General features: G+C 38.6%; 1 protein-coding gene across 3 annotated transcripts in view; it reads right to left on the bottom strand.

Moving 5' to 3' along the window:
* Nucleotides 1–6258: 6258 nt before the first annotated feature.
* Nucleotides 6259–16781, bottom strand: part of SRFBP1 (serum response factor binding protein 1) — a 98055-nt gene continuing 87532 nt past the window's right edge. For all 3 annotated transcript variants that reach the window (XM_007497832.3, XM_016423745.2, XM_016423746.2), the window contains 4 exons: nucleotides 13609–13690; nucleotides 12193–12904; nucleotides 9853–9890; nucleotides 6259–6721 (listed from right to left, as the gene is read on the bottom strand). In XM_007497832.3, coding sequence (XP_007497894.1) covers nucleotides 6534–6721; nucleotides 9853–9890; nucleotides 12193–12904; nucleotides 13609–13690 — 1020 coding nt within the window. In that variant the 3' untranslated portion in view covers nucleotides 6259–6533. The remainder of the gene's footprint in view (nucleotides 6722–9852; nucleotides 9891–12192; nucleotides 12905–13608; nucleotides 13691–16781) is intronic.

The following is a 16781-nucleotide window of genomic DNA, read 5'->3' as shown; positions in this document are numbered from 1 at the left end:
CTGCTTACTGATATAGTGGACCTGGAAATCCCCAGGGAATCAGCAAATATACTATTAGGGACCATTGGAGGCTTCAGAAAAGTTGCAGGCTACAAAATAAATCCTTAAAAATTAATCACATTTCTATATAACAACAAAAAACAAGAAGCAATATCCATACTGGAGAGTGGTTCAACAAATTATGGTACATGAATATAATTGAATGCTACTGTGCTATAAGAAATGATGTAAATGATGAATATAGAGATGCATGGGAAGATCTTTATAAACTGATGCAGAGTAATCAAAACCAAGAAAATAATATTCACTAGCTACAGTATAAATAGAAAGAACAGAACAAAAAAAAGTTTTGCTATTTTTTGCCAGCTTTGCTGTTTTAATCAAATGCATAAATGCAGATATGTGCTATATCTATGCCCAAAGCAAGATTTATCTATCACATATTTTTGGAGAGGTTGATAATGCCTTGGTTTTTTTGGAAGATTTCTCTCAATATCTTAACTTTTAAAAATGATATTAGAAACATCATGGTACTTTGTACAACAAGGTGGGGGGAGGGAGAGGAAAAGGGAGCCTGTCCATTATTATTACATGAATATGTATAAAAAATGATTCAGAAGAATAAAAAAAAATAAAAGCTCTGGAGGAAAGGAATGCAAGAAGAATAGCTTAGAACAGAAAAATAACAAACCTTATTCAAATAAGAAATATCTTTCAAACTAGAACAGACAAAAAAGAAATCAATGACTCCATATAAGTAGGAAATATTAAAACAAAATCAAGACTGAAAAAATAGTGGGTAGCAGATATTAAAAAATTATAAAATAAGTCAGGGGCAGATAATTTAAGAATCATTTAACTTCTTGAAAACTATCATAAAAAAATGAAAAGTATTGCATATTTCAAAAAATCATAAATAAAAATCACCCAGATTTGCTAGAACCAGAGACCAAAGTGAACATAGAAAGAATTCACTGGAAAAATTCTCTAAAAGGAAAAACCTAGGCATATTAGTCAAAATCCAGCGGTTTAATGTCAAAATAAAAAAACCCTGATATCTAGAAAAAGCAATTAATATACCAAGGGACCACAGACCCAGGAGCTTCTATTGTAAAAAAAAGTAGATATTGGAAGGCTAAAGATAAGTCTTACAACCAAGAATAATTTGCCCTGCAAAACAATATAAAACTAAGGGGGAAAAAGATGGACCTTTAGATAACTTTTAAACATTTCTAATAAAAAGACCAGAGCTGAGTAGGAACTTTGAAATATGTGAAGATTAAATTTAACTCTCCCCTGATTGTGAAAATTAAATTAACTCCCTGCCCATTTTTAGATTTAATCACCAAAAGTATAAACATGCCACTTAATCATTAAGGGGGGAGGTCTGTGACCCATGTGTGCAATAGCAGGTGATGAATAAGAATCAAACTGACTGCCCCATGGGCTGTCCTAAGCAAAGTTTCAACTGTGATTGGTAGACGTAAAATTAGGGGGAGGCACAGGAAGTGATGCAAAAGAAAGTGTCTTTAAACAGGAGTTGCAACTTCCTGAGGAGAGTTCAACTTGGACTTCAGCTTCTTCTGGAGTTCCGAGTTGGAGTTGGAGGCTGGTGAAGAATCTGCTGAGAGTAGCTGAGACTCTGTACACAGCGAGACTGTCCTTGAATCTCTTTCTTTGGACTGACACATGGTGAGTGAAAAAAGCTGACTCCTTTCCTGGATTATCTGAAGAGAAAATAGCCTCGGGAGAGACCTACCTCTTGAGACTTCCCCAGATCCTTGGCTTTGCTCTCTGCCCAGGTTGAGCCAGGGGCTGGGAATAAATTACTTAGTGCTTAGGCTAGATATCACCCTATCCTATCTGATTTTCTTACTTCACTCTTTCTAATTTTGTAAATAAATTGTAAATAAATCTCTTTGGAATAAATTAAATTCCTGGTGACCCGATTCTTAAATAATCCAGTCCAACCTTTTATAAATTAGCCCCATTTCCCCTTACAAACATAAAGCACAAGTCAAGAGATAGGTGAGAAGAGCATATACCCATAAAGGAGTGGAAAAAGTGGATATTGGATAAACCTCACTTACCAGTAATGGGTAAAAATTTGAATATGGATATACACAGAGTCGGGTGTAGAAATGTATTTGGAATGGAGGTAGGAGGAGAGTGGTTAAGAGAAAAAATAATACCAGAGAGGGAATAGCCACAAGTAAAACAAATTTCTTGGATTCAAAGGAAGAATACAAGGAGAAAGCAAAATAAATAACTATAATACAACAAGGGTCCTCCAGACTGCATCTTAGGCCACTGAGTAACCTGTGAACAAATTGTGGTATATGAATATAATGGAATATTACACCAAAAGGAATTCTAGAATTTCAGAGAATTGGGGAAGGATGAACTGCTGTAGAATTAAACTGCACAAAAAAAGAGTAAAGAAAAACAACTTTAAATACAGTGACCAGCTACAGTCTTAGAGGGCTCATGCTAAAGTGTGATATTGAGCTCCTGGGAGAGAAGTAATGGACACAAGGTGAGGAAACATCCATTTAACATGCCCATGGCAGGGTCTTATGCTTACTTGTTACAAGATGTTTTTTCTTTCTTTTTCTTGCTTTTTAATGGGGCTGAGGGAGAAAGGGTTAGCAATTAATGGTACCAAAAAACAAAAAAAAGATCATTTGAAACACCTTTAAAAGTGCTCATAGGGGAACAGTTCAGAAGGAAGAAGATTGGCAGGAGAGGTCTGAAAGTTACATACAGGGTTTATATACTTAAAAAAAGTGAGTGGCGTAAAAATGGAGATTTGAACCCCAGACTTCAATCCCCAGAAGTCCTTGCTAGCTCCCAGAATTCTCTCTAATCTCCCTGAGTGCGAGTTCTCAAATTATTATTTAAAGGAGCTCTTCGCCTTCTGGAGCTCTCCAAAGACAGCGTCTCTCACGATGTAGTGTAAGTGAAATTGCACGTGCTTCCCTATTTTGTATTTTCTTTATTTCTTAATCTTTAATAAACCTCTGAAAATATAATAATTTTATTACTAGAACCAAATTTTAATCATAACAGTGGTATGAAATGGAGATTCAGTTCTCTAGAGAAATGTTGTGTTTCGTGTATGGAAATGCTTTTTGGCATTTTAAGCTGAGAATAAAATGTAAATTAATAGATTTAAAAAGAAGTTTATTGAACATTTCACGGTGGGGGGTATTCAAATCTCCACACTGATATACTCCTTCTGAGACTGATTTGTAAGGAATTGCTAATAGGGGGAGCCTATCCCTGCGTTAGGACATCGGCGATAGGAGACCGATTTCTAGGAAATACAAATCTAAGCATAAAAACAAAGTCGAAGATTATAGAATGTTAACGACAACATCAAGGCTGAATAGAACCTGCGTGAGATTTTGACCTTTCAAATGGATAATGGAGGCCAATAATGCAGTCTTTGTCTTCGGTAGGGCAGAATTTTTAAAGCTCTATTTTAACTATCCACAACGAACGTCCTTTCAGGCTAAAGTGAGAGCTCAAGCTTTCATCGTATTTTGCTTTTTCCCCGACAAACTGAACGCAGGAGTGAGCCATCAAATCCCAAATACTTCTCCTGAGGAATCCTTCGGTGCCATGATTAATGGAGGCCCAGTGCATGGCCCGGAGTCATTTGTGGGGGACCCGCAGTGTTTCCTAGTGCATTATCCAGGGTTGCAGAGCAGTTGGGATCACAAGCAGGGCAAGAATCGGGGTCTTCCCGACTCCGCGGCTAACTCGGGCACGGGGGCCTCGCTCAGAGATAAACCTGGGAAGGTAGGAGCAACAGGAGGCACGTGGTGATGGGCTAAGACGCGTGGACGGACGGGGCGGCAAGCAGGCAGGTAGACAAGCTCCCCACCAACGTCTCGTCCCCCTCCCTTCAGGCGGGCGGCACAGAGCCCTGAGTGGCTCAGGGGAGGTCAAGGGGAGCAACTGCGGCGTTTACTGACCTTTCTTCTTCGATCAGCCTCCTCAAGCTTGTCCCAGGCTTCAGTCAACAAAAGGTCCCTTTCTCAACTGGGTGCTTTTGCCTTGAGAATGAGGGGGTGGGTGGGAGCCGAGCCCCTTCCGAGACGGCACACCCAAGTCTATCTTGCTCACTCCGTGTCCACGACGTCTCCTTTGCTAAAGAAAGCGGCCCTACATGACATACGTCGTTTTTGCAGCTGTGTCACGTGACTACAGGTTTCAAGGGAACCGCGACTGCTAATGCCTCTGTAAGAATGAAAAGATACTTTGTAAGAGAGATCAGTATAAATACGCCACAGTTCAACTCCAAGTTTCTCTCTCTGCCAGTTTTCTACATTTGATAAAAATTAACCATGTGAAGGAATACTTAATAAACCTCATTAAAAATGCAAATAAAGAAATATGAATAAACACAAGAGATTTATTTCCCACTCATGGAACTGGTGACAGCTATTCAAAGACGGACTAAGCGATTTCTTTTTGTTAAATTTGGAAAAATCGACTTGGGGGATGGGTATTGTTGGGTTTGGAAAGAACAACAGTACTTCTCCAGACACACGTTTTGGCTATCTTTGATGAAAAATAACAACAAAGCAAAATTTTATTTCATTATGAAGACCGAAAGATGGCTTTCTCTCAAAACAAGATTTCCTAGAAAAGGAATCATACATGTTCCACCAAGCAGAGTATGCTCACGTATGGTTACTGGGTTTAGGCACTGTACAGTGCTTTGATATTAGGCTCCAAGGGAGAACGTTTACAAGTACCCTCATACGGGCTCGCCCAAAGAGGCAGGTCTATTGTTAAAGGTACTAGAGAAAAGACTGGACATGGAAATATCAGTGAAATCCAAATCCACTACAGGTCTGCACAAATTTGGCGTTAGATACTGCTAATTGTAAATGATACTTGTGGACTCAAGAAAAGACTAAATCACTTTCTTCCTGCCTATTCACGCTTTTAAATTTAGGCCCATGAACTAAAGGGACTGGTAATGCTACAGACCAAAACATATGGGAGCGGCAACTTTAGATTTCATTGAAGAGGATCTTGGTTAAACAATGCCATACTTTGGAGAACAGTAGAAGCCCTTAACCTCAAATCCCTGGCGTTCTGAACGTCAAACTGATGGTTCCTCTTAACCCAAACACTTAAAATTGTCTATGAAAATGACTTTCCTCCCCGATTTGATAGCTTTTCAGATCTCATGTTTTTGTATTGCAGTGTATGTAACACACCTACAAGTGTAGCACATTAGTCGGTCCATTTTCTGTAACATTTCCGTAGACAGCAAGTTTTTAAGTCCTTAAGTTCACAACGAAAGGTAGAAATAATTTTTGGAGCTCATGAATTTCCTGCTAAGCAGATAGCTTTTCCTGCCATTATTGCAGTGTAAACTCTTAGTACATATGGAACTGATCAAGTTTGTTATTCAGTTAACCAAGAACTTTTAATTTCTCCCAGCTGAGGAGAAAACACGTCCATAAGCATTTTTCTGGGGGTAGGGGTTTCCTATTAAAGAAAACTTTGTTTTCAGTAATAATACCTTTCTTAGTGAGTCATCTTCTCAGGGGTCTGTCCTCGGTCATATTGAAAGTAGAACTAATTATTCAACTTTTCCCCTGAAATTTACTTACTACTTTTTGTTTCAGTGAATGATTTTCTAAGAAGATCTGACCCTATAGAGATATACAATGAATTTCTGTTTTAAAATTTCTGAGCTCAAATCTGGCCTCAGACACTTACTAGCCATATGAACCTGGGCATTTTTTGGTTTGTTTGCAAATGTTTCTCTAAAGTATTTGTAGTTCAACTCTGAACACTATAGAAAACCAAAGAAAATGAAAATAAGGATTGCATTTTTAACTTCTTCAAAGTATAAAAATTTTTAAGACTTTAATTACATGGATCATAACAATTTCAATGTTTTAGTTTGAATGAGGATTAACTTTTAATTTTATTTCACTTTAAATCTATTAACCATTATTTTATAGTGTTAATATTTAATATCAATAAAATTTAGTAACATTGATAAATAAATTAATTTTAGTTTGACTTTTCTCTTTATAATGTTAATTTTCCAATTTATATATATATATATATGTGTGTATATAAATATATCCTACTTGCTTTCAAAATACAACTATACAGGTGAAAGAAACACTGACCATGATAAGTAAAACCAGTATAATCTGAGATTAAAAAGTACAATGTAAAAATATCTCAAAATATTAAAACAACAAAATATTAACAACTGAAGACTTTTCAAGAACATGATATTTAATTTTCTTACAGGCATCATTACAGTAATTTTTATTTTTTAATGTAATTTAGTCAGATGTGCACTACATATACACAAACTTAATTATAGAACTAATGGAATTAAAACAAAATAAATATTTAAAAGTCTGCCTCCTTAAAGTATTCAAAAGAAAGATATTCAAAAATAAAAAAGTAAAAATTATTATTTCAAACAGAGACAAAAACTAGGCAAAATCTTAACTACTGCAAAAATTCACGCCCCAAAAAACATACTAGTCATCATCAAATGTAATTTTTTTCCCTTGAAATACTGTGATTTTAGACATCTGTTCTTTTCGTTTCCGGCTTGCTTCCCAAGAAGGATGAAGGGGCTGCTGCAACTGCGGCTTCTTATTTTCAGGTTTTGCATGCACACCTCTGTCAACGTGATTCTTGATCTGAGTTTCATTTTGTTGAAATGCTAGGCAGGAAGAGGAGGAAACAAAAGAATGAAACTCAAGCATTTATTTTAATTCAATATATTCACTGATAATAACTCAGAGGAAGGAAATAGAGACCTATATTGAGAAGACATGTTCAAAAATAACTAGCACAGTCTAGGCCCTTCCATCTTTCAGAGCCAAATATCCAGAAAAAGGTGCTTCTGCTGGGCACCGCTGCACTTCCTCTTCTCTGAACTCCTTAGGTTCTGGCTTCATATGGTACAAAGTAATCAATTATATCTTAATGATCTTTTTTTGGGAAAAAAGGACTTTTTTTCCAATTACACAAAGAAACCATTTTTTATCATTGTTTCTGACATTTTGCAATTCGGATGGTCTCCTTCCTGCCCTGGGCCAGCTCCCTCATTTCCCATATCCCCCACGCCACACCAGAGGAAACACCACACACATCCACTAAAAGTCATGAAACAAGGAAACGTTCCCGTGCAATCAGATCTCCACGGCTCCTGCTGTGGCTTTGGCTAGCCAGTGCTGTGGGGCTATGTGGGGACCTAGTTTAGTCCGACACAGTTAATCCGCGCACGGTATCTCTGCTGTTCTACATTGCTGTACACGCTCTGTGTCCATCTCCGGGCTCTGCTCGCTCCGCCGTGAATCCCTCATGGAAGTCTTTCCAGGCTTCTCTGAATCCGCCTGTCCATCTTGTCTTAGGGACGTGACCTTCCAATGGCGCCACAAACCACAGCCGTTTCTACCCTCCTCTCGTTCCTAGTTCCGCTAAGAGAGCTGCTAAAAAGGTTTCGAGCAGGTAGCGGCTCCCTCCCTCCCTCCCTCCCTGGGCTCTGGGGAAGAGGCGCCGCTCTTGCTGGCTCACAGATTCCGGGACCTTTGGCCACGCGCTTGCAGTTCCACCACAACTCAGGAGGGGTCCGCCTTTCCCAGATTCTCTCCCACACGGATCCCTTCTGATCCTTTCCGGTCACATGTGCCAGGCCTGCTCCCTCCTCTCGAAGCCGTGGCTCTTCTCGTTCTGGAGGCGGGAATGGCCGCTCTCCTCCTCGCGCTCCTGATTCGGCTTTTCAGGCTCTCCTGCCCATGGGCAGGGACACGTCGCTGGTGCTTCCTTCACCCTCTCTCTCACCATCTCCAGCGTGCCAAGTCAAATGCCTCCGTTGCACGGAAGGGAGGGGGAGCCCCCTGCCGTCAGCACATGCTTTGAGAGGCAGCGTCACCGGAAGCAGGAACTGGCGGGGCTTCCGTGGCCTCGGGCTGCTCTTTCATTCTGTGCCTGAACACACCGACTCGGCTGGTGCTTCGGGCTGAAGCACCAGGAGCCTCGCTGGGCTGAAATCTGGCCGGATCTTGCTCGTGAGGAAGGCTGAGACCTCAAACTCTCTCCCTCCTAATGAATGCTGCTAACTGGAGCCGAGTGCCAGAGCAACGCTTACTTGTCACACCAGCCCTCTAACTGAGGGCATATCCCAAGGCTTCAGGATTGCTTCCTCTCTCATTTCTACCAGAGATGTCCTGGAGCCGGCTCCTACCAACTTATGGAAGCCAACTGTCTTCACAGCATGAGCATTTGCACCCTGGAAATCAGCAAATGCGACGGCTTAGGATTTGATTTCTCTAGAAAGTAATGGAGAACTAGGAAAAGGAAGTCAACTGAAATATGTGATTGTGGGTGGCTCAGTGGATGGAGAGCCAGGCCTAGAGACAGGAGGTCCTGGGTTCAAATCTGGCCCCAGACCCTAGACTTAACCCTATTTGCCACCGTTTCTTCAATAAATTAGCTGGAGAAGGAAATAGCAAGCCATTCCTTGCTTACTCTTTGCCAAGAAAACTCTAAATGGGATGAATGAGACATGACAAACTAAGGAACAACTACATGGGTCCAGTGACCATCCTAGCAAATCATCAGCCGCTCAGGTTCTCATCCTGTATCATCAATTGCCTCTTCTCCATTTCCAACTTTGTATGTTAAACTCACTTTAAACTGCGAAGCAGAACTCATCATCTTTACTTACTGATAATCCTTCTTCTTGGAGATCTTCTCATTTCCGTCGAGCTTTCCAGTCTCCCAGATGTGTGACCCTGAAGTCATCTCCCTGACTCTTCTCTCTCCCTTAGCTCCAATATGCAATCAGTTGCCAAGCCTTGCCCATTTTACTCCGAAGTATTTCCCCTCACATGGTCTCTATCCCAGTTAAAATCGCTGACTCTCACCTGGATCATTACAGTAGCTTCCTAAGTGGTCTTCCTACCCAAATCCCTCCCCTCTCCAATTCATCATCAATTTAAAAATGATGTTCCTAAAGTAGTGCAGTAAATGCAAAAGAAAGAGTCCAAAAGAGATGAGAGAATCACAGGAAAAAAGGAGTAATTCCTTCTAGGGAGAGTTCAGTCAGGGTAGGAGGTACACCTGAACGCTGAAGGAAGATAAGGATGTCAAAAGAGGTACTGAGGAAGTCTGGAACACGGGGTGACCTTTGAAGGTGTTCGGAGAACGAAAGGGCAGTGTGGGAATGGCTTGAATATAATAAAAGAATGCTGAAAACCTGGAGACTAGACAATGGAGAGCCTGCAACTGCTCTAAAAAGTTTGCATTTTATGGGTCATCATTCCATTTTTCTCTAATCATCATTATAGGAAAGCGAAAATATGCCTAGAGATTACAAATACTGTACATGGCAACTTTATTACTCAAAACATTTTAGAGAGGAAAAAGGGATTGCCCCCAAATTTTAAACTATCATGCCCCTTACCAAAATGGTAAAAGGCATTATGACAATGTGACATACTATGTCAAATAACATTAAACTGATGCACCATTCAAGCTAGAAGAGTTCTTAGAAATCATCTAGCTTATACAAATGTAACAATATGATAAGGAATACAAAACTTACTGCCAAATGTTCAGGATCAAATACACTGTTCTTACTATGAAGCAAAAGCAAGTGAGTAATTTCTATAACACAAATCAAAACACTGGGACATCAAAATGCACATCATCATCACATCCATATTTTTAGGAATAGTCCTACTCTTCAACAAAAATCAAAGTAAAATGAATAAAACTACACGTTGCCTTTAGAGTCACTGACTTTAATTCTGTTGCTTTACTTAGGTGTAGACAATCCATACATACCTGGAATTCGGTTTTTAGGAGGATGTTCTCTGGCATTTCTAAAAGAAAAAAAAAATCTTTTATCAATTTCAAAAGGAAAATAACGAGGCTGAGCTTTAAAAAGATACCAATAAGAAAAATGAAAACGAAATGCTGAATGTGAGACAATACAATATCTTGTCTTTAAAAATTCTTCAAAGGCGTGACAAAAAAAAGACAATGAATTTTAAGGCTGTCAGGTGATGTCTGCTCAACAAAAAGGCTTTCACTGTCAGAGCAAAATCCTGAAAACTCCATTTTCTTTCTCCTAGTATTGAAATGTGGTTATCCTGTTTTTTCATCTCTACATGCTTCCCTTGACTTAGAATCAAAACGACGTCCTGGCTCCAAGGAAGAAGAGCAGGAAGGCAGCTGGGTCTAAGTGGTATGTCAAGGGTGGCACAGCCAGCAAGTCTCTGAGGCCAGATTTGAAACCAGGACCTCCCTTCGAGGCCTGGCTCTAAATGCCCTGTGCCACCTGTTTGGCCCTTTCACATGTGAAAGATTTATCCCTGCGGAGCAGTTCCCACGTAGAGCGCTCGCGAGGCACGCTGAAGTGTTATTAGCCCGACTGCTGCAGACTCGGGAGGCCTGAAGCCAGGGCTCCCCTCCCAGCCCAGCTCGCTCCAGCAGTCTGCAGCATGGGAGGCATGCTCCCATCTACACAGCGCTAGAGACGCCCGGGCTTCACAGACGTCGATTTAATGGACCTCAGAAAGCACAGCTGCAGGCGTGAAGTGAGAGCTAGAACATGACAAACGGACGTCAGCAGTGTGTCGTTTTAGCTGAATACTGCTGCCATCACCACTCTCGCTTCCCCAAGCAAACAAAAAGCAACATTCATACAAGCATCTATTTGGAGATATAGACATCTCAGGGGCAACACAGAGTAAGTGGCGTGTGCACGCGTGTGTGTGCTTGTGTGTGTGCGCGTGCATGTGTGCGCGTGTGCGTGTGCACTTTAATTCAGCGGCCTGGGAAGCTAGCCTTCAGTGGTCTTATGCTGTGGAAGGGGGACGTGGCTTGGAGTTCCAAGTGCGAACGACGGGCCGTACAGACAGCAAGTGGGCAAGAACCAAAGTCCCCCACCGTGGCGGGAAGCCGTCAGGAGGCCGCTGCTCCCTTGAGGGACCACGCGAGGACACAACCACAACCACAACCACAACGAGGAGGAGCTACGCTACAGTTTTCAATGACGAGACTGAACAATTCTACTTGTCTCAAAAGTGAGTCCGATTCGCGAGACAAACGGACTCAAGGGTTGAATGGAGCACAGCCTGGACGCCGGAAAGGTCCTTGGGAGACTCTAGGATCACCCAGTCCTATTAGAGAGGAGAAAAGGGAAGCACGAGAAGGGATCTGACAGTGTCGTGGCACACTTTCGCCGTTTAGATTTTGGAATCTCCCATTCAGAGCTCTGACCCTTTAAGGAAGGGAAACCAAACTGAAGAGGGTGGGGCGGCTTCCCCGTCAACTTTGGGGGACCGATAATGGCCTGGAAAGGCAACAATGTAACCAGTGTTATTGGGTGCTCCTATATGTTACAGGAACGCAGTCGACTAGAAACAACACGAAGGGAAGCTGCGAGAAGCTGAAACAGGAAGAGCCAACGCTTGGCAGTCCGAGGCTGCTGTAAGGCCAAATGGCCTCTTCCTAATTCAAGGATCTCCATTTTGGATTTCCTTCATTTCTGAAAGCGCCGTATTTCCACTTGCGTATTGTTCCCTCCAAAGAACATGCAGTTTCCTGCTGTTCCTCCCTAGGGCACGGGGTCACCTGCATGTCATGCTGAGGCATTAAAAACACGCTCATGGTTTAGGCCGTGGTCTTATCCAGGGGAATGCCAATGGCACAATAAGGCAAAGGAGCACAACTTCACATGAGGCCTCTTCTTATAATCCACCTGCAATAACGGAGTTTCACCAGGAAGTTCAAGGTTTACAAGGACTATTTAAGTTCTTCCTGGAATACATTCTCAAAGAATCAAAGAACACATTTTACAAAAGTTTTCATTATAAACTCAAATTTAAAAGCTTGAGTATTGAAAAGAAGTTTAATGATGTGAATTAATGAATTAGATGATGCTGGATAAAGGAGACACTGCTTATATATGGGCATATATTGCTATAATATATACAACATTAAATAAAAAATGACAAATATCAGAGGAAAATTCTATTGGGCACTTGGTCACTATTCACCTGCACGAAATGTGGACTTTCCCCATCAGACCACTTACTAATACTACCTTTTTGTGCAGCTGTGTCTAAATAAAACAAAGAGAATTCTGACTGTTATTTCATTATAGGAAAATGGCTTTACCTTCTTGTCCTTCTGGATTCAGATAAAGAAGAAAAAAATGTTGATTCTAGTCTCCTGGCTTTGGTAGTTGGCCTCGTTTTCTCCACACTCTTCAGAGTCTCAAGCTTTTCTTGTTCAGGAAATGATTTTTTGGGAGTCTTTTGGTCCTTAAATGAAGAAGAGCAACTATTTTCCTTCTTTCTGGTCCGCTTAATTTTACCAATAAAGAAATCATCATCACTATCACTATCTTCAGACAGTGAAGACTGTTTATAAAACCTTTCTTCTGTGCTATCATCGAAATATTCCTTTTCTTCTTCACTCTGTTCTTCCAGATCACTGTCATTATTAGTGATAACAGTAGAACATTTTGATCTGTTTATCTTGTTAGCGCTGGGGAGATTTTTCTTTTCTGGTTCTACAGGTGTATTTTGGGTTTCACAATCAATCTGGGAAGACTTTTGAGAAGGTTTTAATGCCACATGTGAAGGGTTCCCCATTTTTTGTTCATGTTCTACCTTACCCATTTTTTTTTCAAGTATGTTTGGCTTCTTTGATGTTTTAACATTTTCCCCCTTTTTTACTGTACTTTCTTGGTGTTTGAATGTATTCAAATTGTTATGAGAGCTTTGCTTTATCCCTGTTTCCTCACTGTAATTTTCTTCTGAAGAATCTTTCAATGAATCACCTTCAGTAATATTGTGTCTTGCATCTTTAAATGCTCTGACAGCAGCTGCAGAAAAGTAAACAAACAATTTGAAATACGCATATTATAAGGCATCAAAGGTAAAAATTTTTTATATCACTTAAAAGCACGAATATTATATATTACTTAGAAGAATAGGGTATTACATAGGACATATACTATGGGATCAGAAATGTAGCAGAACTTCTATTTAAACTCCTTGAATTCTGAAAACCTTTTAAACATAGTATAATCAATTCTACCAATAAAATCTTTAAAGTTTATGGAAAAATATATAGAACTGAATTAAGCAAAGAGACAAAAGTAAAGGGTTCAATAAAACAGAAGCAGCATTTGAACTTTTATAGAAATAAGAGAAATAACAGAAAACTGCCATTTCTTCAATTGGTTAATGGCAGTGCTAGATAGATAAAATTATATCTTTTTAACTTATTTAATTCTGAAAATACATTTTATATACTACACATATTGTGATATACAGAAAATGATATAATTATATCAAACAAAAATGAACAAAACTGCTACTCAATGTTATACCAAATGCACATAACTGTTAGTCACTATTCTATTAGTAAAGTATGAAATTAAAAAACAATTAGACTTCACTCATCACAAAGATTTGGAAAGAATCTGAATTAAAATATGTTGTAAAAAGAAACATTTCCAAAATTGAACATGAAAATACATGTTTGTATACATGCATATGAACTGTGAAATAATTTAATACTTACCTTTTAGTGCATCTATTTTTTTCTTCAATAATGGATGTGTAGCTAGTCTAGCAATTGCTCTTTCAGTTGCTGTAGAATCTGGCTGCATATTTTGAAAAAGTGCACTGTTAACTATTTGATGATGATAATATGATTAATGTAAATCAATACAAGTAAAATAAATAAAATCTGCTTAAGTCCTATAACAGTGAATTTAAACTCACGAAACATACCGTGCTGACTTTGTCTACATTCTCATTAGCCAAGCCATCTTTCCCATATGTCAACATTTCAACTGGTAATGATAAGGGATTTTGCAAGGACAAAAATCAATTAAAGCACTTAATTTCCCAAAAGTAATTCATTTGGGGCTGTTCTTCAGTTCTGGAGCTAATAATGCATTTATATGAAATAACCTTGAGAATGTTAGCCCAAGAGATGATTTTTATTTTTTAAATCAATGGACATATATGAAATTGGCAAAAGTAGAAAATGTCCTTCAATCCCAAAAGAGCCTTTTTTCTGTTCTCCAGTGAAAATAATAAAAAACAGAGTAAAAAGTACTAAGAATCACACAGTTTTAATTTAATTTCACTGTTGCTTTACTGAAGGAATAATTTCTTTTCAGCCAAATGAAATGATCTATTGAGAAACTGCATCATATCCATTGATAGTGTATCTAGAAAGAAATCCACAAAATAACAAGGCAAATATAAAATAATCTAAAACAAATATTTATCAAATGCCTATTACACTGAATTGAATTGTACCTGGAATATAAGAGAATATAAGTGTAAGACATGGTCCCTGACTTAACAACAGACATGAAAAGCCAAGATTTCAATTCAATGCGAAGCAGATAGGCAGAGAACTGACTAAGTACAAGAATAATTCAAAGAAGAGTCGATTTGTATTATTTGGAGAAGGCATTGGGCCTTGAAAGGGAGGCAGGAGACTTTGGACTCAAAACAACAGGCAAAAAAGAACCTATTGAGTCCTTGATTAAATGATGCTTTACCTAGCTAGCACTGATACCGAAAAGACACTGAAAAATGCTTGTTGCCTTGGACTTGACAACTGGCAAAGCTTTGAACTTGTGCAACTGTTTTGCAAAATAATATGGAATGATAAGGAAAAATTAGTAACTGTACATGCCTGATCATATACGATACTAGACACATGGTTGAAGCAAGGCAAAGTCAGAAAGGCCCCATATGGTAAAATATTCAGAGCAATAATTTTGGTTGAGGAACAGCTGGGAATGAAGCTGAATGTAATGGAATACTATTGTGCCCTATGATTAGTACAAGGAATTTAGAAAAATACAGTAAGATACGCATGAAGAAAACTGAAAAAGGAAGGACACAACACACATGCACGCCCCTCCCATAATACAAATGAAAAACAAAACTGTAACTAAATTCTAAATTAAAATGAGTAAGGTAGATTCCCCGAGAATGGAGTATGAAAGAGTTTCTTCCTCTTTGTCAAGAGGAGTGCGTTCTGGAGCAGAATGATGCAAATGTTCTGTATATATTCTGGCTTTCCTTTGTGATTTAAAAAAAGGCGCCAGTAATTTTTTTTTTCAAAGTAAGAAAGTCAGGGAGAATAGAATTATATTATCAGCAATAAAAATAGTACAACTGTGGGGGGGGGGGGCAGCTAGATGGCTCAGTGAATTGAGAGCCAGGTTCTGGGCAAGTCACTTGACCCCCATTGCCTCGCCCTGACCATTTTTCTGCCTTGGACCCAATACACAGTATTGACTCCAAGATGGAAGGTGAGGGTTTTAAAAAAAAAAGTGCAACTGGGAAGCAGATCCAGTTTGTGTTTGAAAATGATAGACATACCGAATATGAGGTGATAATGAACCATTTTAGTGGCAGCTGCTGTGAGGATTGGGGTATTTGGTTAAGTTTTTACTTATGTAACGTAGTTAATATAGTTTAGTTAGTTTTAAGAATAAGAATAAGAATAGGTATATCCCTATGCCCTTCTACCTTTCCCTTCCCAAATAATAAAGCAGATTTATTTATGTTTCCCTCTTGTGTTTCCCTTACTCAAATCCTATCCTAACACTGGTGAGTGACTAGGATTTCCACGTAGAGATTGGAACTCTGCCAGGGAGTGAGCTTCATTTCACTGGATCAGCATTTAAGGTAGGCTAGGCAGTCTCCTTACTTCTTTCCCTTCCACCTTTCCCTCTTTTTACTAATATTCCAATTAAACAAAATTGTTAAAAGCTGATAATAGTTTTTTACTGACTTAAGGGATAATAACCAGCAACTACTTTTTAGAACTCTCTTATTTAATTAAAATCCCAATTTAATCATTATAGAGGTAAATTACATACTGGGGTTTGAGTAGTGGGGGGACCGGGAGTAGATCTGACCCAGACTACAAATATTAGAAAAACTCATAGCTGCTATTGTCTACTGGAACCAATACACAATATTAATTCTAAAACAGAAGGTAAGGATTTAAAAACATGATTAGAAAACTGCATTTTCTCTCTCTCAAAAAGTTGGAGTTAATTGTTTTATAATTTTTTTTCCCCTGAGATTAGGCCATTAAAATTCTCTTTTTCTTGACCAGTTACTAAGGGTACTTAAATTTTTTGTGAAGACTCATCTGTTTCTAAGTTACCAGTTTCGAGGGTATAAAATTGGGTAAAATATTTCTAATTCTTTCCTTTATTTCTTTTGCATTTTTGTGAATTCTCCTTTTTGAAGTTTAGTAATTTGGTTTTCCTCTCACTTTTAAATTTGGCTTCACTAATGGTTTGTCTATTTATATTTTTAAAAAGCTCCTACTCTTACTTTTCTATTATTCCATGACTTGTTTTAAATTTTGTTTCTCTTTTCTTTGATTTTAAGAATTACTATTCTTGTGTTCATTTTTAAAATGACCGACTTTCCTAGTTTTTTTTAGTTATATGTCTAATTCACTATTTTTTCTCATTTTCTAATGAATGTATATAGACATAAATTTTACCATATGAAATTACTTTGGTTGCATTTGAAAAGCTTTATACATATTTCATTGTAATTTTATTTGGTAAAATTATCTGCTTTTTTCTGTGATTAGTTCTTTGGCAAACAGGACATTATTATTTAATATCTAATTAATTTTAAATCTTTTCTTCAAATGCCCTTAATATTATGTTATATTGATTATAATTTTTTAATTTGATG

The sequence above is a fragment of the Monodelphis domestica genome, chromosome 7 (genome assembly GCF_027887165.1).
Source record: "Monodelphis domestica isolate mMonDom1 chromosome 7, mMonDom1.pri, whole genome shotgun sequence".
Taxonomy (NCBI): domain Eukaryota; kingdom Metazoa; phylum Chordata; class Mammalia; order Didelphimorphia; family Didelphidae; genus Monodelphis; species Monodelphis domestica.
The sequence above is the reverse complement of the archived record's forward strand: the minus strand, read 5'-3'. Positions and strand labels throughout refer to the sequence as shown.